Source organism: Chelmon rostratus, chromosome 1 (assembly GCF_017976325.1).
Source record: "Chelmon rostratus isolate fCheRos1 chromosome 1, fCheRos1.pri, whole genome shotgun sequence".
In the NCBI taxonomy this organism is placed as follows: domain Eukaryota; kingdom Metazoa; phylum Chordata; class Actinopteri; order Chaetodontiformes; family Chaetodontidae; genus Chelmon; species Chelmon rostratus.
The window spans coordinates 33,532,870-33,554,212 of NC_055658.1; the positions used below are offsets into that span (position 1 = coordinate 33,532,870).

At 46.1% G+C, this 21,343-nt stretch overlaps 1 protein-coding gene across 1 annotated transcript in view; it reads right to left on the reverse strand.

The window, feature by feature from the left end:
* Positions 1-21,343, reverse strand: part of LOC121607413 (serine/threonine-protein kinase BRSK2-like) — a 115,347-nt gene that overhangs the window by 32,919 nt on the left and 61,085 nt on the right. The window contains exons 3-5 of the mRNA XM_041938194.1: positions 6,233-6,318; positions 4,466-4,606; positions 3,314-3,430 (exon numbers count right to left, since the gene is read on the reverse strand). Coding sequence (XP_041794128.1) covers positions 3,314-3,430; positions 4,466-4,606; positions 6,233-6,318 — 344 coding nt within the window. The remainder of the gene's footprint in view (positions 1-3,313; positions 3,431-4,465; positions 4,607-6,232; positions 6,319-21,343) is intronic.

Consider the following 21,343-nt stretch of genomic DNA (forward strand, 5'->3'; position numbering starts at 1 on the left):
AAGCGAGCAAACTTTATTTATAGCACTTTATAAAACAGTGGTTCTCTTTGAGAAAAAGGAATTTATAGAGGCCGATGGAACAAATGAGCTTTAAGATGCTAATAAAATGATGAGTATTGACTCGAGCACGGAGAGAAACAGGTCTGTCCACGCGATGCTCGCATGTCCCGAGTAATCAACCAGTCCTGAAAGGGACCGGGGGGCAGCGGAGACTCGCTAAAACTGCAGTAATCTGTGGTCACCGCTGCGCTCCTCACAGGAAGAAGAAGATGTTTTATCAGCATGTTTGAACGAGAACTACTGAATAATTCCTGAAAGTGAAGACGAGCACTTCGAGGGATTTCTATGACGTCTGCTGAGCCGATGAGGAGGAGGAGGAGGACCGTGGTTCCAGTGGAACCAGGAGCAGGTCCTGACTGGAGTCTGATCTGAACACAGAGCGATACGACTCTCCGGTCTCTGTGTGGATTAATCACAACAAACGAGGCAGAGACCTCCGCGGGACACGAGTAAACACGCGGTCCATCACTGCCGGCGTCTCACCTCATTATGCTGACGGATGGAGCAGAACTACAAACAGTCAAAACACACTGAGTGTAATCTGATTACACCACAGCCAATCAGCATCCCTCCTGCTCGGTGCCACGCCTTCGTGGTCGCCTTCCATTAACGTCACACGAGGAGACACGCTGAGCTGTTACTCATGGAGACATTTACAGAATCCATCAGAGGTTCTTCATGAACATCTTCATCACTGAAGTGGAGGAGTGACGTGACAGATGGAGGCAGATCTGCTCCTCACTGACCACCGACGTCAACGTGTCTCAGCGTGTCTCAGGTTGTCTCAGTGTGTCTCAGTGTGTCTCAGCTTGTCTCAGCTTGTCTCAGCGTGTCTCAGCTTGTCTCAGTGTGTCTCAGAGTGTCTCAGTGTGTCTCAGCGTGTCTCAGCTTGTCTCAGAGTGTCTCAGCTTGTCTCAGGTTGTCTCAGTGTGTCTCAGGTTGTCTCAGCTTGTCTCAGGTTGTCTCAGTGTGTCTCAGCTTGTCTCAGTGTGTCTCAGCGTGTCTCAGGTTGTTTCAGTGTGTCTCAGGTTGTCTCAGGTTGTCTCAGTGTGTCTCAGCTTGTCTCAGCTTGTCTCAGCGTATCTCAGTGTGTCTCAGCGTGTCTCAGGTTGTCTCAGTGTGTCTCAGCTTGTCTCAGCTTGTCTCAGCGTATCTCAGTGTGTCTCAGCTTGTCTCAGCTTGTCTCAGTGTGTCTCAGTGTGTCTCAGCGTGTCTCAGCGTGTCTCAGTGTGTCTCAGCGTGTCGCAGTGTGTCTCAGCTTGTCTCAGTGTATCTCAGTGTGTCTCAGGTTGTCTCAGGTTGTCTCAGTGTGTCTCAGCTTGTCTCAGTGTATCTCAGTGTGTCTCAGCTTGTCTCAGCTTGTCTCAGTGTGTCTCAGCGTGTCTCAGGTTGTCTCAGTGTGTCTCAGCGTGTCTCAGTGTGTCTCAGCGTGTCTCAGGTTGTCTCAGGTTGTCTCAGTGTGTCTCAGCATGTCTCAGCGTGTCTGTCACACAGGAAACAGGCTGCTGGTTTTGGTTGTTTGCAGGTCAAAAGGCCAGAAGGAACCACCGTGGGGCAAAAACACAGTTGAAAACAATCTCAACTCAAGGTCCACTTACTCTGCTTTTCTGGATCCTTCACATTTTTTTTGCCTCGTATTTTATGTCTTTTATTTCAGTATTTTGTCAGCCTGGTTTTGTGAAGTCTTTCCTTGTTTGCCTTCGATCCTGATCAGAAGATTAAGTGAGATTAAGCAGATCCTCGAGGTGCTCAGGAGAAGAAAACTCTACATTTGTAAGGCAGCTGAGTGAACTCCGGAGGACTGAATGATTCAGTCAAAAGCTCGGGAACAAGGGAGTAAAGTGTAAGAGGTAAACTGACTTGAAACTGGGCTAAATTTGTCGTTTTACTCACCTACAGAACAATGAGTATAAGAGCTGCTTCAACAGCATTTCAACATGTAATTAATAGAAAAACTGAATAACAAGTTTCAGGTGAGATTCCAGCAGGACCCAAACATGCATAAACATATAGAAATGAATATACTGCTGAGAGAGAACAGAAGCCTGCTCTGTTTCATTATTCCGAGGGGAACCAGTTCCTGTTTTGCTTGAATTCTAATGAAGACTAATGAGTAACTGCAGGCAGAACATTCTGCACAGTAACTCCATGTTCTCCGCTATTGCTTTGTGCAGCATTTCTGAGCCGGAGGATTCGGCTTTAGCCGTTCCACATGACTGACTGCACGAAACGCTCCCTGGCCCGCGGTTAGCTGTGGCGAGCGGGACGCGTCGGACCAGCCTGAATCCTGCAGAGCTTTCTAAAGCCTGCGGAACAAACAACCGGGAGCTCACGAACTGAAAGATTTCTTCTGTTTCCAGAGCCACAGCATCTTTACACAACAGGCCAAATCAACCACGCACACTGAAGCTGTGCTCAGGTCAGGACTTTCAGAGCTCCACTAATCAGCTGTTTTACTAACAGAACACTAACTGACTTCAGGTCAGGTGCAATGGAAGCCTCGTTCACTGAAAGCATCATTTATTCAAAGTGCTGCTGCTTCTGAATGACATGAAGCAAAAGGCTTCCTGTGCCATTTTATCTTCCAGGAGTTTTATTTCCAGTCATAAACTGTCCGAGCAGGTCGTCAGCTGTGGTCCGATGTGTGCACGAGACAGAGACAAGACAAAAGAGGACAAAGGACGGACACAGAACTAACAGAACCTGCACTCCACAAAGTGTTGACCCTCACTCCATCCTCGCTGTGAACCACTGAGCCTGTCAATCATGATCCTCTCACCTGTTACCAATCAGCCTGTTTACCTGTGGAATGATCCAAACAGGTGTTTTTGGAGCGTTCCACATCTTTCCCAGTCTTTAGCTGCTCCTGTCTCAACGTGTTTGAAACGTGTTGCTGCATCAGATTCAGGATCAGCAGATATTTACAGAAATCACTGAAGCTGATGAGCTCAGACAGTAAATATATTGACTTTGTGCTGATTTCAGGTCAGTTTCTGTCAGAAAGGATCAGCAGGTGATCACATCCTGTTTGACTGACATTTTTCACAGCAGATCAACCTGTTTGGAATCAGGGTTGTAGAAAATCCTCCACAGTTTATTACTACACAAATATAATACAGCATTGATGATTTGCATTAATGTGCTACATGTTTGCTAACCACTACTCTGCTAGCATTGCACTGAGCATGCACTGTTCATTATTTGGGACCAAACCCAAAGTTGAAGGACCCGGACATGAATGTGAAGCACTCACCCACAGCTGGTCTCCAGCAGACTGTCCCCGACCTGCAGAGACGCCATGCCAAAGTCTGCTATCCTGATGTTGTTCTTCTCGTCTAACAACAAGTTCTCAGGCTTCAAATCTCTGTGGCTGCAGGACGACAGGAAACAGAGGACAGAGACTGAAGAGCTGTGATGTCCTCAGTTCATCCAGGAAACACACAGCACAGAATAAATCTAAACACTCGATGTCTGACGCTGAGAGTCACGACGTCTTTGATGTGCAGACACACGGGGTTGCAGCCATGTGCTGAGCAGCTAAAGGTGCTTTCAGAGATGAAAAGAGATCCAGAGGAGCTGGACCACCTGAAGGTGGTTACAGCTGATGAGGACGGAGGCTGAAGAGGAGGAACGCAGGAAGGAACCTGCTGTTCAGTCATCTTCCAGAAATACGACTCGAATATTTTCACCATTTTCTCTCTGTGACTCACCGTCGAGAGCTCAAAGTCCTTGTTCAGTTTAGTGGAAATCTACTAAAACTACGGATGAAATGAGCTTCAGCTGATCTGCACAGCGACGGTCAATCAGACCGCATGTCTGGACGCTTTGAAAAAAACAGATCAGAGAAGAAACAGCTTCTGCTGCTGACGCTGGATACAGGTGTGTGAGGAAATAATGAGTCAGTCAGTCTGATGCTGTGGACAATAGAACGATCAGATCAGTGAGCGAATGACTTTGTATGTTGCTGGACTGCAGCTGCTGTGGAAACACAGGTTCAGCTGAAGCCGCTGAGGTGAACTGTGTGCAGGTAACTAACTACAGGCTAGCGACAGTTTACCTGTCTGTGTCTGTGTCTCTCACACTCTTCATCCAGATTCTTTCCCTGCAGATTTTACACCCGTTTCTCCCACATGTTAGATTTCAAAAGTAGGTGCAGCAGGTATTTGTATATGTCCAAACGGACAAACCTTCAAATATGTATTTGATGAGGCTGCAGTTCTCAGCCATAACAACTTTATTTCATCTTACCTGCACAAAATTTTAACTGGTGCCTTAAGAAGGCCAGCAAAACCTAAAATATCTAACTAAGTACGTGTTTTCTACAGACACCAATGGGAGAGAGCGACAGATCTCTGCTGATGTGAAAAGATAAAAACAGGTGTTTGTGAGTGTGAAGGTAGCAAACCATATGGAGTGGCTGTGGCAGAAGTCCAGGGCTGAGATGATCTGTCTGAAGAACTTTCTGGCCTCTTTAGGTGTTAACCGGCCCTTTTTCACCAGGTAGTCGAACAGCTCCCCCCCGGACACGTGCTCTAGCACCAGGTACCTGCACAGGTGGAGACAGGAAACGGGTCAAGAGTGAGTGCAGAAGATTCTCCCTCTGTTCACACGCCGCTCGTCCCGCTCTCTACCAAAGATCCTTCAAATCTTTCTCACTGCAGAGTTCTCGCACATCAGATCAAAGACTGATTTCAGATCAGATCAACTGACTTTATTAACACCTTCTTGGTCCTTCAGAGCCTTTATTTCACTTCTGTATTTGTCAGCACAAGTGAGCAAATGTGCTGGATTCTTGTGTTTCCCCCACAGTTCCTGAGATACTTCAGATGTGGAGATACAGGTTTTCCACGGCAGTATCTTACAATCTCATCTCACAAGAGAGCAAACATCCTCAAATCCTCCGCATGAGTTTTCCTCAACGTGAAAGAGGCATTAATGAAGTAATTGAGTCGTAGACTACGAGTGTTTTGCCGCGACGTGTGGAAGTCGCCTCAGTACATTGATGCAGGATGTAAATCCTTGAGAAAATCTCCAGCCCGTGTTGGTTTGTGTGCTCGTGGTTTAAAATGTTTTATCTATCTCCTGCGTTCATTTGTCTCGGAGACATCTGTGATCCCGAGCCGCCTCGTCCCGCCGCCTCGTCCCCGCGGACTGATTTATTAGCAGATTAAGGGATCTGCTCAAGCGTTTACCTGTCAGAGCTATTTAAATTAGAAACGTGTTGGCTTGTGATTTGTGAGTGTGAAATATTCCACAGCAAGCCGCGTACGTCCGCGATGACCATCCGTCCCCGTCCTCGCAACATTAGGAAAACAAATCCCCGCTCCGTTTGACAGCGGCGCCTTTATCAATTATTGAGCGGCGCATTAAGCCGCGCCGCTGGAGCACGGCCGCCACACGCAGTAGATTAATGTGTACAACTAAACATGGATATGCATTAAAGCTGCACAGTCGGGGGGTGGGGGTGGGGGTTAAAGTGAGGGGGGCCAATAAAACATTTCACGCTTTAATAAAATCCCACAGCTCAAACGGCGAAGGCGCTCGACTAAATGTTAAATTGTTCCGCAGTGCTGTCGACACACCGGAGTAAAATTTAGCGTTTGGTTTTTCATTTTCACGTCTCGTCGATGTTTGTCAGCCCTCGAAGAATCTGAATCCTCCTCACATTTCTTGTGAAAAGTGGGGGGTGGGGGGGTAGTTAGCCTAGCTTGCTAACATTAGCACAGCACAGACGCTTCAGGCTGAAACCTGCACAGTAAACAGTAGTGTGGTCGTCCTGCCTAATGACAAACTCATTGTGGTGGCTGACTGATGTCCAATCAAATTACAGCACCGACATTCAGTCAGTGATGAAGACTTTTTGCTTGTTCCTGTTAGGTCAGGTTCATGTCAGATATCTCAAACATCTTCCATAAATTTAGTCTTCTTCTTTACATTTTTGTGACATTTTCACACAATGTAACCTCTGCAATAACGTAATGAAGTAAAAGACAGCAGAACTTGTTTCAAAGTTTCAAATAGACGATATATTTTAACTGCAGTTGGTTCAAACTACTCATGGACCTCCATATTTTATGCATATTAATTCAGTTTGAGGCCAACGGCAGTTATAAAGAAATGAAGCTGTGCTCACACTGCAAACGCAGCGTTGAACACCTGGACGAATACTTACAGGTATTTCTTATTTTCATAGACGTCATGCAGCTTTAAAACGTGGGGATGCTCTATGAGCTTCAGAATTGCTATCTCCCGCTCCACCTGGACAGAAACACAGGAACAAGAAAAGTAGTTACACCATCAAGCCATTAACGAGATCCTCCTCATTAACAGCAAACATGGAAACATACAGTCAGATGTTAAAGTCAGGCTGAGCATGACGAGACTGACGCCACAGGCCTGGTTCACTGGACCTGCAGCAGGGACGACCAATGAAAACCTGACGGCCTGTTTTAAAGTGTGTATTTGAAGCCCGACGTTTCTATTTTAACACACACGTCAGTTATCAAAAAGTCAAAAAATAAAGAATTGTGTCTGTTTTCACATTAAGCAGTGAAGAATCTACAGTCAGTCTGTACTTAGCATAGTTGTGCTGTGAGCTAAATGCTAACATCAGCATGCTAACATGCTCACTAGGACAATGCTTACATGCCGATGTTCAGCAGTTCATACCATGCTCACCATCTTAGTTTAGTATGTTAGCATGCTACCATTTGTTAATTAGCAGCAGACACAAGCTGAGGGTGAGGTCACCAGGACACCTCCTCTCGGACCATGAACGTCTGCAGAATAATCTGATAATAACGCTTCATTATTTAACGAGGTTTGGTTAAACAGGAAATGGAAAACTATACACAAACTATATAAATATATTCATGCTGTTTCTGCTTCAGCCTCCTGCCAGCTGTCAGCCTCAGGAACAAACGTTTGGAGCTTCTCTTCCTCATTGAGCTTTTCTAACATTGTGGAGTTCAGCTTCTGAGACAAACAGTAATTATTTTGTTAACATTCAGACGCACTCTCAAAGCATTACTGAAGCTGTAACACTAACAAAATACTGTCTCAAGGCTTGATTGATTGATTGATTGATTGATTGATCGATCGTCAGATCACTCTGTTCAGTGAAGCTCCAGCACACAGTGATGAACAAGACACTGTATGAACAGTTTGAGTTCAGCAGTCAAACACCTGGCTGAGCTCCTGCAGTCCTCCACACAGACACTGTCATGACAGTATGTGTCCCCAACCATCATCATCATCATCTTCATCATCATCATCATCATCATCCAGGCATCCGGCTGCTCGTCGTTCTTACGGTTCATTTTACAGTCAGAGGGTGTTTCAGGCCTAAAAATATTTTAGATTTTTCCTTCATCGTTGTATTTGAGCTTGTTACCGTCTAACACGTCAAAAAGCTTCATCCAGCTAGCCGATAAAAATCCTTCACATCGTTTTCAAAGATTCATGAGCACCAGTGAGAAAAGTTCATCTTTCATCATGTGGACTTCTGAGTTAAAGCAAAAAGCTTTAAAATCCCACGAAAAGACAAAACCAACAGTGAACGTCTCCACTAACAAGTTCTGTGTATCGCAGCCTGATAGGTTGTCTCCTCTGAGCTCCATGTTTCCACAAACTACTGAAAACACACACACACACACACACACACACACACACACACACACACACACACACACACACACACACACACACCTCTAATAATGCACTATTTCCTCCGGCTTGCTTGCTAAAAACTACAGTGAGCAGCGATTTAGGGAAATTACTGCAGCTGTTTTTAATGAAGATATATTTGTATATATTTCTATACGTGTCTTCAGTGGGAAGCAACGAGCCACAGACAGAGCAGAGAGCACTGAGAGTCACACCAACACGTTGCTGGTTTATTTATTGTCAATAAGAACAGACACTGATGTGTCTGGATTATTTCCTGTCATATGACAGAGTGACACAGCTGCAGGTGAGTGTCATGAACTGACACAGAGTCTAATGAAGAGTCAAAGTGTGGACACGCAGACGCCGCCTGTAGCTGTTTCAGCGCTAACGTGGCCGCTGTGCTCTGGATTTGCTGCCAGTTGGCACCTCAGCAGGCTCATGAAGGGGAAACCCAGTTTAGACTGAACTCTGCACGGGCACCATCAGACTGACGAGTTATTAAACTGCACATCTGAGCTCATGTTGTTTGGAGTGTTTCTGTGGATAAACGGCCAAATAGACACAAGGATGATGTCAAATCCGTGTTTGAGAGCACAAACAGTGGAGTTTGAGAGCAGTGAGCAAAGAAATCCCCTTTCCGTCAGAGGAAGAGGTACACACACACATTTATACACCTACAAGCATGAAAAGAAACTTTTTATGTTATATGATAACCCTGGACTCAAATTTAAGCCTCTACGCTGGCGGACAAAGGAGAGCATTCTGGGAAATATCAGAAAATTGTTGAGTAATTAAAAACAATAAGTGCTGAGAGCAGACAGACAAAGCTGAAACTTCTTCACTTTGTCGATTAGACATTGTCTGACTGGAAGGTTCCTCGCTGAGTTTTCTTGGAAACGGATCCTTTCACGTTTAAATCGCGCAGCTTTGAAATCCACCTTTGCGTGCTAACATTCTGTTTTGTCAGAAAAGAAAAAAGTGGAGCCGCTCATAAAAACATTGCTGTCCTTTAATATTTGACTGGAGTTGAATAAATAACTTACTGTAATCTGCTGAATAAGAAAAACTTTAATTACATTTGAATGATTATGACAAAACAAGAACAACTGAAACGTATTGTGGTTTTATTGAACTGTGTCGTGGAGCAGACTTTGTTGAGGAACTGACACGGAGGTCTTGTTGCCTCCTGGAAAATAAATCGAAGCCCAGAAACCAAAAGAGCTCCTGATGTTCCACCACTGAAGACGCTTCATCAATACCAGCTCGTTGAAAATGCCAGATTTGTTTTACATGTTTCTGCTGCGAGAATCAATGAGGGGACGTCAGCGGGGATCAATACCACAGGTAATCAAACTGATCCTCTGCTGATACTTCCTATTGATTCTGCCGGCTTTAAGCTGTGGAACACACACACGCTTTCAGTCATCTGTCAATCGCTCTTTTTGTCCTGGTGACTCTTCCCTGACCCTCTGGTGTCCCCGTTCGGGGGCGATGTGACAGGTCCAAGAGGCCAGACGCAGGACACAGGACGCCAGAAAATGAAATTTCATTTCCATCAAAGCCGCCGGTCTTCAAAGGTCTGTCATGGCGAGCGACGGAGGCTGGCAGCAAATAAATAATTAAAGAATTCGCTTTAATCTTTGGCCCAGCAGTCTCCCGGACCGGGCTGTCACACCAACTCCTCCCTACACCCCCTCATCTTCTCACACAGCTGAAGAGGAAGAGGAGTCAGGAGAGAAATGCTGATAGCAAACGCTTCCTAAAGATCTCTCAAGACAAATAAACTGAAGAGTGAATAATTAAAGAATGATTAGCTTCAACTGGCTAATGTTAGCGTACAAATGAAGTAATACTGTTTTTACAGATGATCAGATGATCAGGACACTCATACCTGAGAGAATATAACAATGTTCATGTTCAGAAATGAACTGAACCACAGACACCACGTCAGTGACAGAGCAGGCCTCAGGTCACTGGTTTGGACTCGGAGTGAAACATCTTCATCATCGGCTGCCCTTCGCTAACTTCACACCGACACTACAGGTGTCCAGCACGGACCCACTTCTGCAGACCAATAATCATCCACAGCTTCCTCTAAATTTATTCCAGACTCGAGCTGTTAATGTGAGACCTGCTGCACGACCCCAACCTGCAACAAAAGCAGGCTCTGCAGCTGGGACAGGAAGTCCAGTGAATAAACCACAGCGCAGACTGATGGGTTACATTACATTACATTACATTAAACCCAGTCAGGAAACTTTATTGATCCCTGAGGGGAAACTGGGTCAGTTGCAGTTGCTCCAACACCCATAAAAATAGAAAGGAAATCAGAACGTCTTAGAGAACGTAAGAGAAATATGTAAAAACATGTGAACATATAGAGCCATAAATATTAAACAACATGAAATATGCAAATGTGAATATGTCAACAATGTGCAACACACAACAATAAACAGCAGCCGGTTATAGATCTGATGTGCAACATCAAGAATAAAAGCAACAATAACAGAATACTAGACTACTGCTACTGCTAATACTAATACTATAGTAGTACCCATAATAACAATACTAACAATAATAATATATGGAATTACGTACAGGAGTACATATAGCAATAATAGTATATAGTAGTATATCATGATGTCTAATAATAACAACAAAAATGAAACAAGGCAGTATAAAAATATGCAGAATAGAGTCCACATCATCCTCATCATCGTCCTCATCTTCGGCTAACTGTCGCCTGGCTTTGATTTTGACACAAAGCAGCACTTTAACACAATCATCAGGCCGCAGACTTCCAGGTGTGACACCGTCCCAGCGGCAGGTGAACACACAGTGACTCATGCCTGGTGCTTCAGCCCCTCCACCTGCTATCAGATCTAATTACCCTCGTTTTCATCTCCTCACATCAGTGAGACTCGACGGTGCACACACAGTGTAGCATGGCAGAGGCTAATTAAACACATGTACAAGGTAAACAGACATTCAGCCCCCCCACCCTTCACACATGAGCAGTGACGCTGACATTTATTAAGCTCCATTATGACCCGTATGGTTTTTAATGTGTGGTGATAAAGTGTGTGAGGAGTGAAGGGTGGGTGTGGGAGCTGTATCATACGCGGTGGGGGTCCCGCCTCCTTTAAACTCCTCCAGCTCGCCGAAGCCTCAGTCCCGCTCGGGGCTCGAGGACTCTGGTTCTGGTTCTGGATCACGGCTCTTTCACTGTGATCTCTCACTCGGCTCATTTATCTCAGGCCGATCTTCCCCGCTGAGCTCAGTTAACAGAAACGTTTTCAGCTGTGTTCACACCTGTCCTCAGGTGAGCCCAACGACTCTAACGACTGCTGTTACACCACCTAGGAGCATCAGGATCAGCCAGTTGTGATACCTGCTGGACCAGACATCACCTCTTCACCTCACTTCACTCTAAATATGCAAATATAGAAATAAAAGGCCGACAGTTTGTTTTTGTTGCCAGCTTTCAGCGTGTGATATTTGATGCTGCAGATTAAATCAGTCCTCAGAGCACTGAGGTTCAACACTCGGCTGTAACCCAGACTCATATGTGGTGGTGGGGGGGCGGTTGAGCTCCTGTGGTGAGTTAATCAGGGTCTCAGAGGTGGAAATGAGTTGATTAAGCTTTCGTTCACCTTCTCCTCTCTGCCTCTCTCCATCTGAGCTCCAGCAGGAAGCCTCTTATCCCCCACTACACCACCACCACCACCACCGCATCCCTGCTCCGCCGCCAGGTCAATAGACCCCCCCCCCACACACACAGACAACATCTTCATCAGCTGTTTCCCCTGTCACCACAAGAGAGGGTTTGTGTCTGTTAACACCCCTCCACACTGAGCCGTGGCCTGCATACACCTTCAGCTCACGTCCAATCAGACGGGATACATAATCCTCCCAGAGTGCTCTGGGTCTGTCCCCGAGTCTCCAACCGGGGGGACATGTCCAGAATACGTCCACAGAGATGCATCGTGATCAGATGTTGTAGTTCTGCTCTAAACTTCTCTGTGTGGATGTCTGAGCTCTGAGCTGGAAAAGCCAGGAAGCAGCATCCATGCAAGACAGACAGACAGACAGACAGACAGATATAAATGGTATGTGGTAATAATGCACTGAAGCCAACACCACATCTCTTCTGCAGAGCTGTTCACTGTCAATAGTTTCATTTATTTTAGACTTGCCAGTTCTCTCTGTAACCTCTGTAACGTGTTTTAACCTCAGTTACATTATCCTTTAACCCCTGTTTTATTGTAAATGTTATGATTCTTTGCTTTAGCATCAAACACTTTGTATTGCAGGAATTGTGCAATAAAGTTTATTATTACAAGTGTTTGAAATCTTAAAGTCAGTCAGCGGTGCAAAATCATGTGTTAAATGTCACTACATTCAATTCTGCTCCACAATTTAATCATACGGAATGAATTTAGTAGCTCTGATTTCTGCAGTTCCACTGAAATCATATTTCCTGTCCTAAAAGTTTGCTGTTTTCGCTGTTGGTGTGACCAGGCTCAGTCTAGGACCAGACCTTTCAAAAGAGACTAATTTCAGCTGCTTGTGTCTCCAGTGTCATTTCTCAGACATACAGATGAATATAGATGGCCTGAGCTTCACTTTGATCGTGAGTCTGGTACAACAACTGCATCTGTGCAGACGCCACACCGACCGGCCTCTCTGTCGCTACAGAACGCTCAATTATAACAGCTAAAACTTTGGAGCCTGCACTGATTGCGAGAGATAGTATATGAGAACGCCCCCCCTTGCACCTAGGTAAAATCTGGTCAAATCGTGCCTCTGTGTGCACTTCAAGATGACATCTATAATTTTCACCAAGTTATTGCTCTCTCCAGCCTTGAGAGCTATTTTAAATGATGCCGGAAACACAGCACAGGACGGCACAGTAAGCCAGATTTCAATGACTCATCCAGTGTAAAAGCTGAGAAATGTGGCAGCGAGTTAAGTGTGATACTAACGGAGCATTAAAACAAAAAGACGAGTGAGACGACGTAACAAAATCCATCAATGCAAACACAAAATGTGCAAAAAAATAACTAACTGCAATGACCAACCACGTCAAACACGATGGGTGAGAACATGATTAATGCTCAGGTGTGATGTGTCCAGATGTGTTTTCCCTTCACCTGACGTAAGCAGCGATGATTCGAAGCCAAGTGTGAAGTGAGACGGCTGGGAGAGATTGATGGCGAACTTTCTGAGAGGATGTGCCATATGAACAGTGACTCAGGCCTCGTTCAGAGTGAGTCAGTAGCGACACACCGACGGACCGACTCACTCACTGAAGAGCAAGAGATTAACCATCAAAAACCCCAGCATGGCCTCTGACCACAGCAAAAGGCTAACGCTGTGTAGTTAACCACATTTTGCTGACACCTGGTGATAAATATGAGTGTGTGGAGCATACTGAGTGTATGAATGAACAGCAGAAAGCTGGATTATGCTGCAGGATCGTCCCCACTCTCCCTGGATGGGGATTAATAAAGTTTGATCTTATCTTAAAACAGATCTAACACGGCCTCTATTAGTCGTTGACCAGCTGGTAACTAGAAGCTGTGAGCGCCACATATAAACAGCTAACTGCAACGCATGTAGCTGTAGTTAGCCGTATCCTAGCATATCTATCGGTGTTTGAAACACTGAGTGTATGATTAGAGAGAAAGGTGAATTATGACTTCATTGACATATTTTTGGCTTCTGTTTGTCGCTGGAGCAGTTAAATCTCATGATGACTGACGATATGAGAACTTTAATACAAAAAGACTGTATGTAATAAATGAACATCTCAAGTGTGCCGGGCTGGCCCAAACTGATTTTCCAAAAAACGCCAAATTTTACCAGCATTTGGACCCTGGTGGACGGGTACTGCATTCATACCCTGCTGATTCCGGTTTCCTCCGGCCCAGTGAGGGGCTCAGGGCTCCTGACTCATGCCAGAATCCTCCTCCAGTCAACGCCTCCATGCATGATAGCTCCTCTTAATGAATTATGAGGATTGACTCGGGTTACAGCGCGCTGCTTCCAAATCCCTGTTTAATTGAAACACGATGCAGAGCCGAGGGGCACGAGGGGTGATAAATTGGAACATCCGCTCGGTAATCAAACCGCCATCTGTTGCTATGACGTCTGGGTGATCCTGGAGGAGAGGAGCAGAGCTGAGGAGGAGAGCCCGGCCCGCTCTGCCGACCAATCGTGGTCAGACGGCAGCGGCGCAATCAAGCGGCCGCCGTCGACCCTTCATGTGATTTGGCAGACGAGACGGAACATTTCATGAAGCAACATGAATCCATTCAGAGGAACAACAGGAAGACCCGGAGTGACGGACCAACTGAGGACAGGAGAGGAGGAACGCAAGGAGGACAGGACAGGTGAGGAGAGACAGGTGAGGAGAGACAGGTTAAAGAAAGGGAGAGGAGAGGACAGGAGAGGAGAGACAGGTTAAAGAAACGGAGAGGAGAGACAGGTGAGGAGAGACAGGTGAGGAGAGACCGGTGAGGAGAGACAGGTTAAAGAAAGGGAGAGGAGAGGAGAGACAGGTGAGGAGAGACAGGTTAAAGAAAGGGAGAGGAGAGGAGAGGACAGGAGAGGAGAGACAGGTGAGGAGAGACAGGTGAGGAGAGACAGGTTAAAGAAAGGGAGAGGAGAGGAGAGACAGGTGAGGAGAGACAGGTGAGGAGAGACAGGTTAAAGAAAGGGAGAGGAGAGGAGAGGACAGGAGAGAAGAGACAGGTGAGGAGAGACAGGATAAAGAAAGGGAGAGGAGAGGAGAGGACAGGAGAGACGGGTGAGGAGAGACAGGTTGAAGAAAGGGAGAGGAGAGGAGAGGACAGGTGAGAAGAGACGGGTGAGGAGAGACAGGTTAAAGAAAGGGAGGGAAAAGGAAATAAATGGGGAGGAAAAAGGAGATGAAAAGAGGCAAGGGAGGACATGAAAGGAATAAGAAAAGAAACAAGGGAAGACTCAGGGACAGATCAGGTCTGGTCAGGACAGGACAGGAGAGGACAGTACAGGTCAGGTCAGGACAGGTTAGGTCAGGACAGGACAGGACAAGTCGGGTTAAGTCAGGAAAGGACAGGACAGGAAGGACAGGACAAGCCAGGACAAGTCGGGCTAGGTCAGGAAAGGACAGGACAGGTCAGGACAGGACCTGACAGGTCAGGACAAGTCAGGACAGGACAGGTCAGGACAAGTCCAGACAAGTTAGGTTAGGTCAGGAAAGGACAGGTCAGGTCAGGACATGTCAGGACAGGTCAGGTCAGGACATGTCAGGACAGGACCTGACAGGTCAGGACAGGACAGGTCAGGACAGGACAGGACCCGACAGGTCAGGACAAGTCAGGACAGGACAGGTCAGGACAAGTCCGGACAAGTCAGGTTAGGTCAGGAAAGGACAGGTCAGGTCAGGACATGTCAGGACAGGACAGGTCAGGACAGGACAGGTCAGGACAGGACAGGACAGGACAGGTCAGGACAGGACCCGACAGGTCAGGACAAGTCAGGACAGGACCCGACAGGTCAGGACAGGATGAGATAGGACAGGACAAGTCAGGTTAGGTCAGGAGAGGACAGGACAGGACAGGCCAGGACAAGTCAGGCTAGGTCAGGAGAGGACAGGACAGGTCAGGATGAGACAGGACAAGTCATGACCAGCCAGGACAGGAAAGGACAAGACAGGACAAGTCAGGACCGGTCAGGACAGCACAGGACAAGAAAGCAGAGCAGACGTCTGAATTTCAGCCACCAGCTCAGCCAATCAGCGGGGAGTGTCTCCTCCAGCCGCCGCTGGGTAAAGGACCCGACGGCGTGCCCAGTTTTTTCCGGACGTCTGGTGGCGAGCGAGACGGGTCCAGCGGCCTCCTCGGCGTGTGACCGCGTCAGACAGAATACATTAACAATCACGCAGCGGGGAGGACGGCTGAAGTGACGGCGAGCAGATTAAGGTCAGCGGTGAATCATGGGAAAACGGCAGATGCTCTGTTCTGTGGTGGATTGCAATCAGCGTCCTTTCACTCATCCGTCATGTGCTCGATCGCCTCTCTGTCGCTCTGAAAGATATCAGCGCCGAAGACGTCCAAAGGTCCCGCAGGTACAAAAACACAGAGGTCCAGTTCCACTTCACTTTTAACTGCTTTGCTTTTGTCCACCTGCACAGTCATGATCTGCTTTTAAAACGTCCACAAAGTGTCCACTGTCCCGCTGCCATAAACCAGATGTTACAAACTGCAAGTTGATAAATCATCAACAGTTGATGGCTGTTAAGAGAAAATAATTTACATAACAACAGGTTTTATATTCGTAGTTTTGGCCATCGTGTCTATCAGTCGTACCAACGCATCACAACAGCAGTTTGTCTTCAGTTGTTATCATGATGCTCCCAAATCAAGCACCACGAGCAGCAGAAAGGGCTTCAGGGACCATATTTTAGTGGAGTTTGGCCTTTCAGATCTTTAGGATTGACATCCCTCCCAGAGGCAACAGTAGCTCCGGCCAATCAGGAGTTCCTGTTGCCTCTCTGAGGGCTGGACTTGATTTCCAATTCATCATCACAAAACATGAACTGCAATGTTAAATTGTGAGATGATTCAATAAATGAGAAAACTGTTTTATTATGATCCTCCAGGCTGACACTCAGGAAAAAAACTCATTTAATGTCTATTTTGGTTTTCAGGTGATTGAAGTGTGATTTTTATTTTCTCCTAAAGAGAAGCTAAAGCTGTGAGGAGCAGCTGCTCCTGATGCCACAGCTGATTGTTCTATCATCAAGGATCAAACATGCTGCTATCACAGACCATAATCAGCAGACACACTGAGGGCCTGTTCTTCCATTATAGAGCGCGCGCACACACACACACACACACACACACACACACACACACACACACACACACACACACACACACACTGCGTGCAGTAGAAGCACTGAGTAGAATCAACACAGTTAAGTCAGTATTGACACCATTAACACAACCAGCCAGTCGTTGAGGAGATGAAATGAGTCCGATCAGGCATGAGAGGGTCGGCGTCGACCTCTGAGCAGCTCAGACACACAATCACTGCACTTCAACTGGAAAAAGAGATTAAATCGCACACACACACCGACACATACACACAGACACACGACACATACACACACACACCGACACATACACATACACACACACACACCGACACACACACACACACACACACACACCGACACATACACACCGACACACACACACACACACACCGACACACACACACACACCGACACATACACACCGACACATACACACACACACACACCGACACATACACACACACACACACACACACACACACCAACACATACACACACCGACGCATACACACACACACACCGACACATACACACAGACACACCGACACACACACACACACACACACACACACACACACACACACACACACACACACCAACACATACACCGACACATACACACACACACACACCAACACACACACACACACACACACACACACACACACCAACACATACACACACACACAGACACATACACACCGACACACACACACACACACACACACACACACACACCGTCACATACACACCGACACACACACACACCGACACATACACACCGACACATACACACACACACACCGACACACACACACACACCGACAGTTAATTTAAACACAAGATACTTGTGCTCAAAAAGAGGATTCATTCTCAGTGAAGAACCTTGGAGCTCTAATCTGCCTCTATACCTGCCAAAGAGCAGTGATTCCTAACACGTCTCTGGGGGTCATCAGGTGGAAACCTCCCTTCAACAGTGTTTCGCCTACTTAGTCCCACTACACCTCCAGGAGGTTAGGCAGTGAACTCCGGCGTCCCAGAGTCACCCCCCCTAGTGCCAGTTCACACTGCTCCTACACAATCCAAACAGCACCGCCACGTTCAACTGACCCAGAGATGCTCCAGGAAGTGGCCAGTACCGATGCTACCATTTAACTATTGCTAATGCTAATGCTAACCGCTAGGAAGAACAGAAGAAGACAATACAGTTCCGATGCTACCATTTAGCTAATGTTACGTGCTAACTGCTACCTGCTAAGAGGAACAGAAGAAGACAATAAAGCTAGATTCACCTATACTGTTAATGTTAATTGCTAGCTACCAATACTAACTGCTAAGATACTATCATACTCTCACCGCTTTAGCTATTGTTAGCTGCTACAATGCTACCACAGGCCTAGATGCCACATGTAACTGCCGATTGCCACACTACCATCATCTACCCCTGCCTCTCACCAACTGCACCAAGAAAAAGCGGGGTGGGAATACAAACCCTGGTTCGGGTAGGGGATAGAAAATAAAGAGGTAGAGTCAAAAGATGGAAGTAGGGATTGGATACAGACCCTTGTTCGGGTAGGGGGTGGAAAATTTAGAGGGTGCTGGAGGTGGAGGCCTAAACCACAGACTAGATTTAACAGCCTCTTCTAACATTTCCTTCAAGAAGCAGCAAACCCTACCATTTCCTTCTAAAAGCAAACAGAGCAGGAAAACAAACCCTAACATTTCCTTCAAGAAGCAAACAAAACAGGAAAACAACCAAAAAGATAAAAAAACAAGCCAACTCTGTATCTTACCACGCAAACTCACCTGAACAGGCCGCATGGTCCCAAAGAGAGACTCTAGCTGGCCACACCCCCACCTTATCTAAACTTCCTGGTTCTCTTCCTATTGGCAGAGCGAGAAGATGGGGCGGGGAAAGCAGAGCAGAGGAGAGGTGTCTTGTTCAGACTTTAACCTCTTCTCTTGCCGGGTTAGGCATGCATGTCCTCTGCCCCCCCCCCTCACCGTCCCTATTTCACCCCCCAACTACTATTATTTCTCCTGATCCATATCCACTGACTAGACCTAGCAGCCTCATCTGACATCTCCCTCACTGTCTTCCTTAAATTTTGCCCATGCACTCCCAGCTCCCTCAACAGTGAAACAGCTGACCCTGCAACAAAACCTCTACACCCCACTTCAACCGGACAGACCCTGGTCTTCCATCCCCTCTGCTCAGATTCTGTCTTTAAATCTGCATACTTAGTCTTCTTCCTTTCATAAGCTGCCTCCACTGAATCCTGTTCTTTCATGGTTACCACACAGGACTTCTCTCAGGACTGAAGCACCAGGATAGATTTCCAAATCTTGACATTCAAGATTTATTGTTTAAATAGTTTTAATTGGGATTAATTAGAAAACATGAGAGCGGAGTTTAAATGAAATCAAGAGATTTCTACATATTCATTGATTTGTGACATTACAGTGAAGTTGATGATGACTGTTTACGTCCTTCTGTCTTTTAGCTCTTTCTGCTTATAGATTTCCTTTCCGGTCTCAGGGTTTCCAGCAGCAGCTGTTTTCATCGAACAAGCTCTGACAAAGCCAATCTAAACGACCTGCTCAGCAGCCAACGGCAGACAGACGCAGGAAAAGACTCGCCGGTGAACCAAGTGGAGCATTTAGGAGCTGAAGAGGTGGTGGAGACCAAAAACAGAGCGAAGAGAGAGTGACTTGTGGACTTGGCTTCATCAAACACGACTGTGATGGGACAATATGCTGCTCTGAGTCTGTAGAGCGTAAAAAGGCAACTGACTGCAAACGTGCTAGCAAGAACAATTTCATTATATTATATATATTATTATATTACAGCCCAACAACAAGTAGCACACTGGGGTTCTGTAACGTGTAGCTGTTGTTCACAGTAAAGATCTGTCTTGAGAGATGTTAACCTTCAGTGTGTGAACTGTCCTTCCTCCACTCCTGGCCTCTTTGACTGAGCTGTAGCTTTCCTCGGTCTGCTAGCCGCCAATGCTAGCAGCTCAGGATCCTCCACCTGTGGATCCTCTAATGAGACTCTCCATTAGCTGCAGTGAAACTGTGCTGTAAATGCCAGGTTTGACATCTGGGTGCCAGGAGAGGTGACGCCTGTGTAAGGTGCTGATCTCTGAAGTAGTATTGTAAATGTCAGGCTGCTCATCTCACCAGGAATCAAACACACACGTATGCGCACACACAGACGGCAGATATGCTGCAGGAAGCTTGAACAAGGCCGGACGCACAATTACATGTTCGCATAATAATGATAATAATAACGTCCATATTAGCACATGAAAAAGGCAGAGAGCGCAGAGGGACGTGTGCAGTGGAGACAGAATCAGTAAGCGGTGATGACACACGTGATGGTGGACGGCTGCAGCGAGCGCCTGCAGCACGGCGAGCGGCTGAGATCTCAAACGATAACCTGCAGGGTTTATTTTATCTCCACATTGTCAGTCAAACAGTTCGTGACGTTCTGCTCCTTCAGATTTTCAGTTTGACGTTTCAGTTTCTGCAGGCTGCGTTTAATGGATGCATTTGTGTAGTGCTTCAATCACACACACAACCCCACACACACACACTGAAGGCACGCCGGCGACCAGCCATGAAGTCTCCAGCCACCAACAATGTGCTGGTCTGACCATCAGGGGAAATCTGGGCTTATAATGATGATGATGTTTCCTGATCTGTCAGTTCTACTGTTAAGGTTTGGTTGAGGCACAAAAACCACTTAAATATCTGTTTAAAACACGTAAAGATACTCTGCTTTGAGTCTGATATGGTTTGTCCACAAAATAATGAAATGATCTAATTAAAAATGATGAAGATGACATCTTCTCCTGTGCTCCGCTGAAAATCCACAAGCTATAAATATGCAAATATTGTTTGTTTCGTTTTTCATTCAACCTATTTAAATCTCAAAGACTCATTGAGGGCATGGCCTCGTTTCCAGTGAAAGTTAAAACAGAATAAATACACTAAAGAATAATTAAGGAGAAAACAAAACAAGCAAACACATTTTAACGCAGTTCAGGAGCGGAGCCGTTTGTAATGGTGGTTTTAAATTGACCGGATCCTTCAACTGTGTTAAATTTTAATGTGTGTTGTGAAGCAAGATCAGCTGGAGTGGATCAAATTATGACAATGGGACCAGTTTGATAAGGAAGAGACGAATGATGGCATGTTATCATTGAGGCCTTTATAAATAAATAGAAACCTTTCCATTACTTATTTCATACGTGTGTTTACATGAAACACATAACACACATGACATGGAAGCTAATATGAGACTACGGTCCAGTCAAAGGGATTGAGAAAGACCGGATCAAAGCCGAAGGAACATCGACTGCTGGAAGGAAACTGGAAATATGGATGTGTGTGCAGTGTGTGCCATAATTCCTGAGCTGTCTAATCCTGAATGTGTTAGTAACAAGTCCTGCAAATTAAATCAGAAAATATGCACTAGTACCAACAAACCTAAACCTTTCCTGATCATAGCATCATAGTTTTGGCTCCTAAGTTGATCCTGATGGACAAAAGCCAGAATTCTTACAGCTTTTTGGGGCCTTTATTGAAAGAACTAATGCTGTCGCCATTCTTGGGAGGACAGTCTCCATAGTTACCGTATGGTTGCCCGTTCATGTGTCATGCATCCGTGCACCCTGACCTCATGAGAACAAAGTTCTGAGGCTCAGAAGTTATTTTAGGCATGTGAACAAACACAGGCTGTCT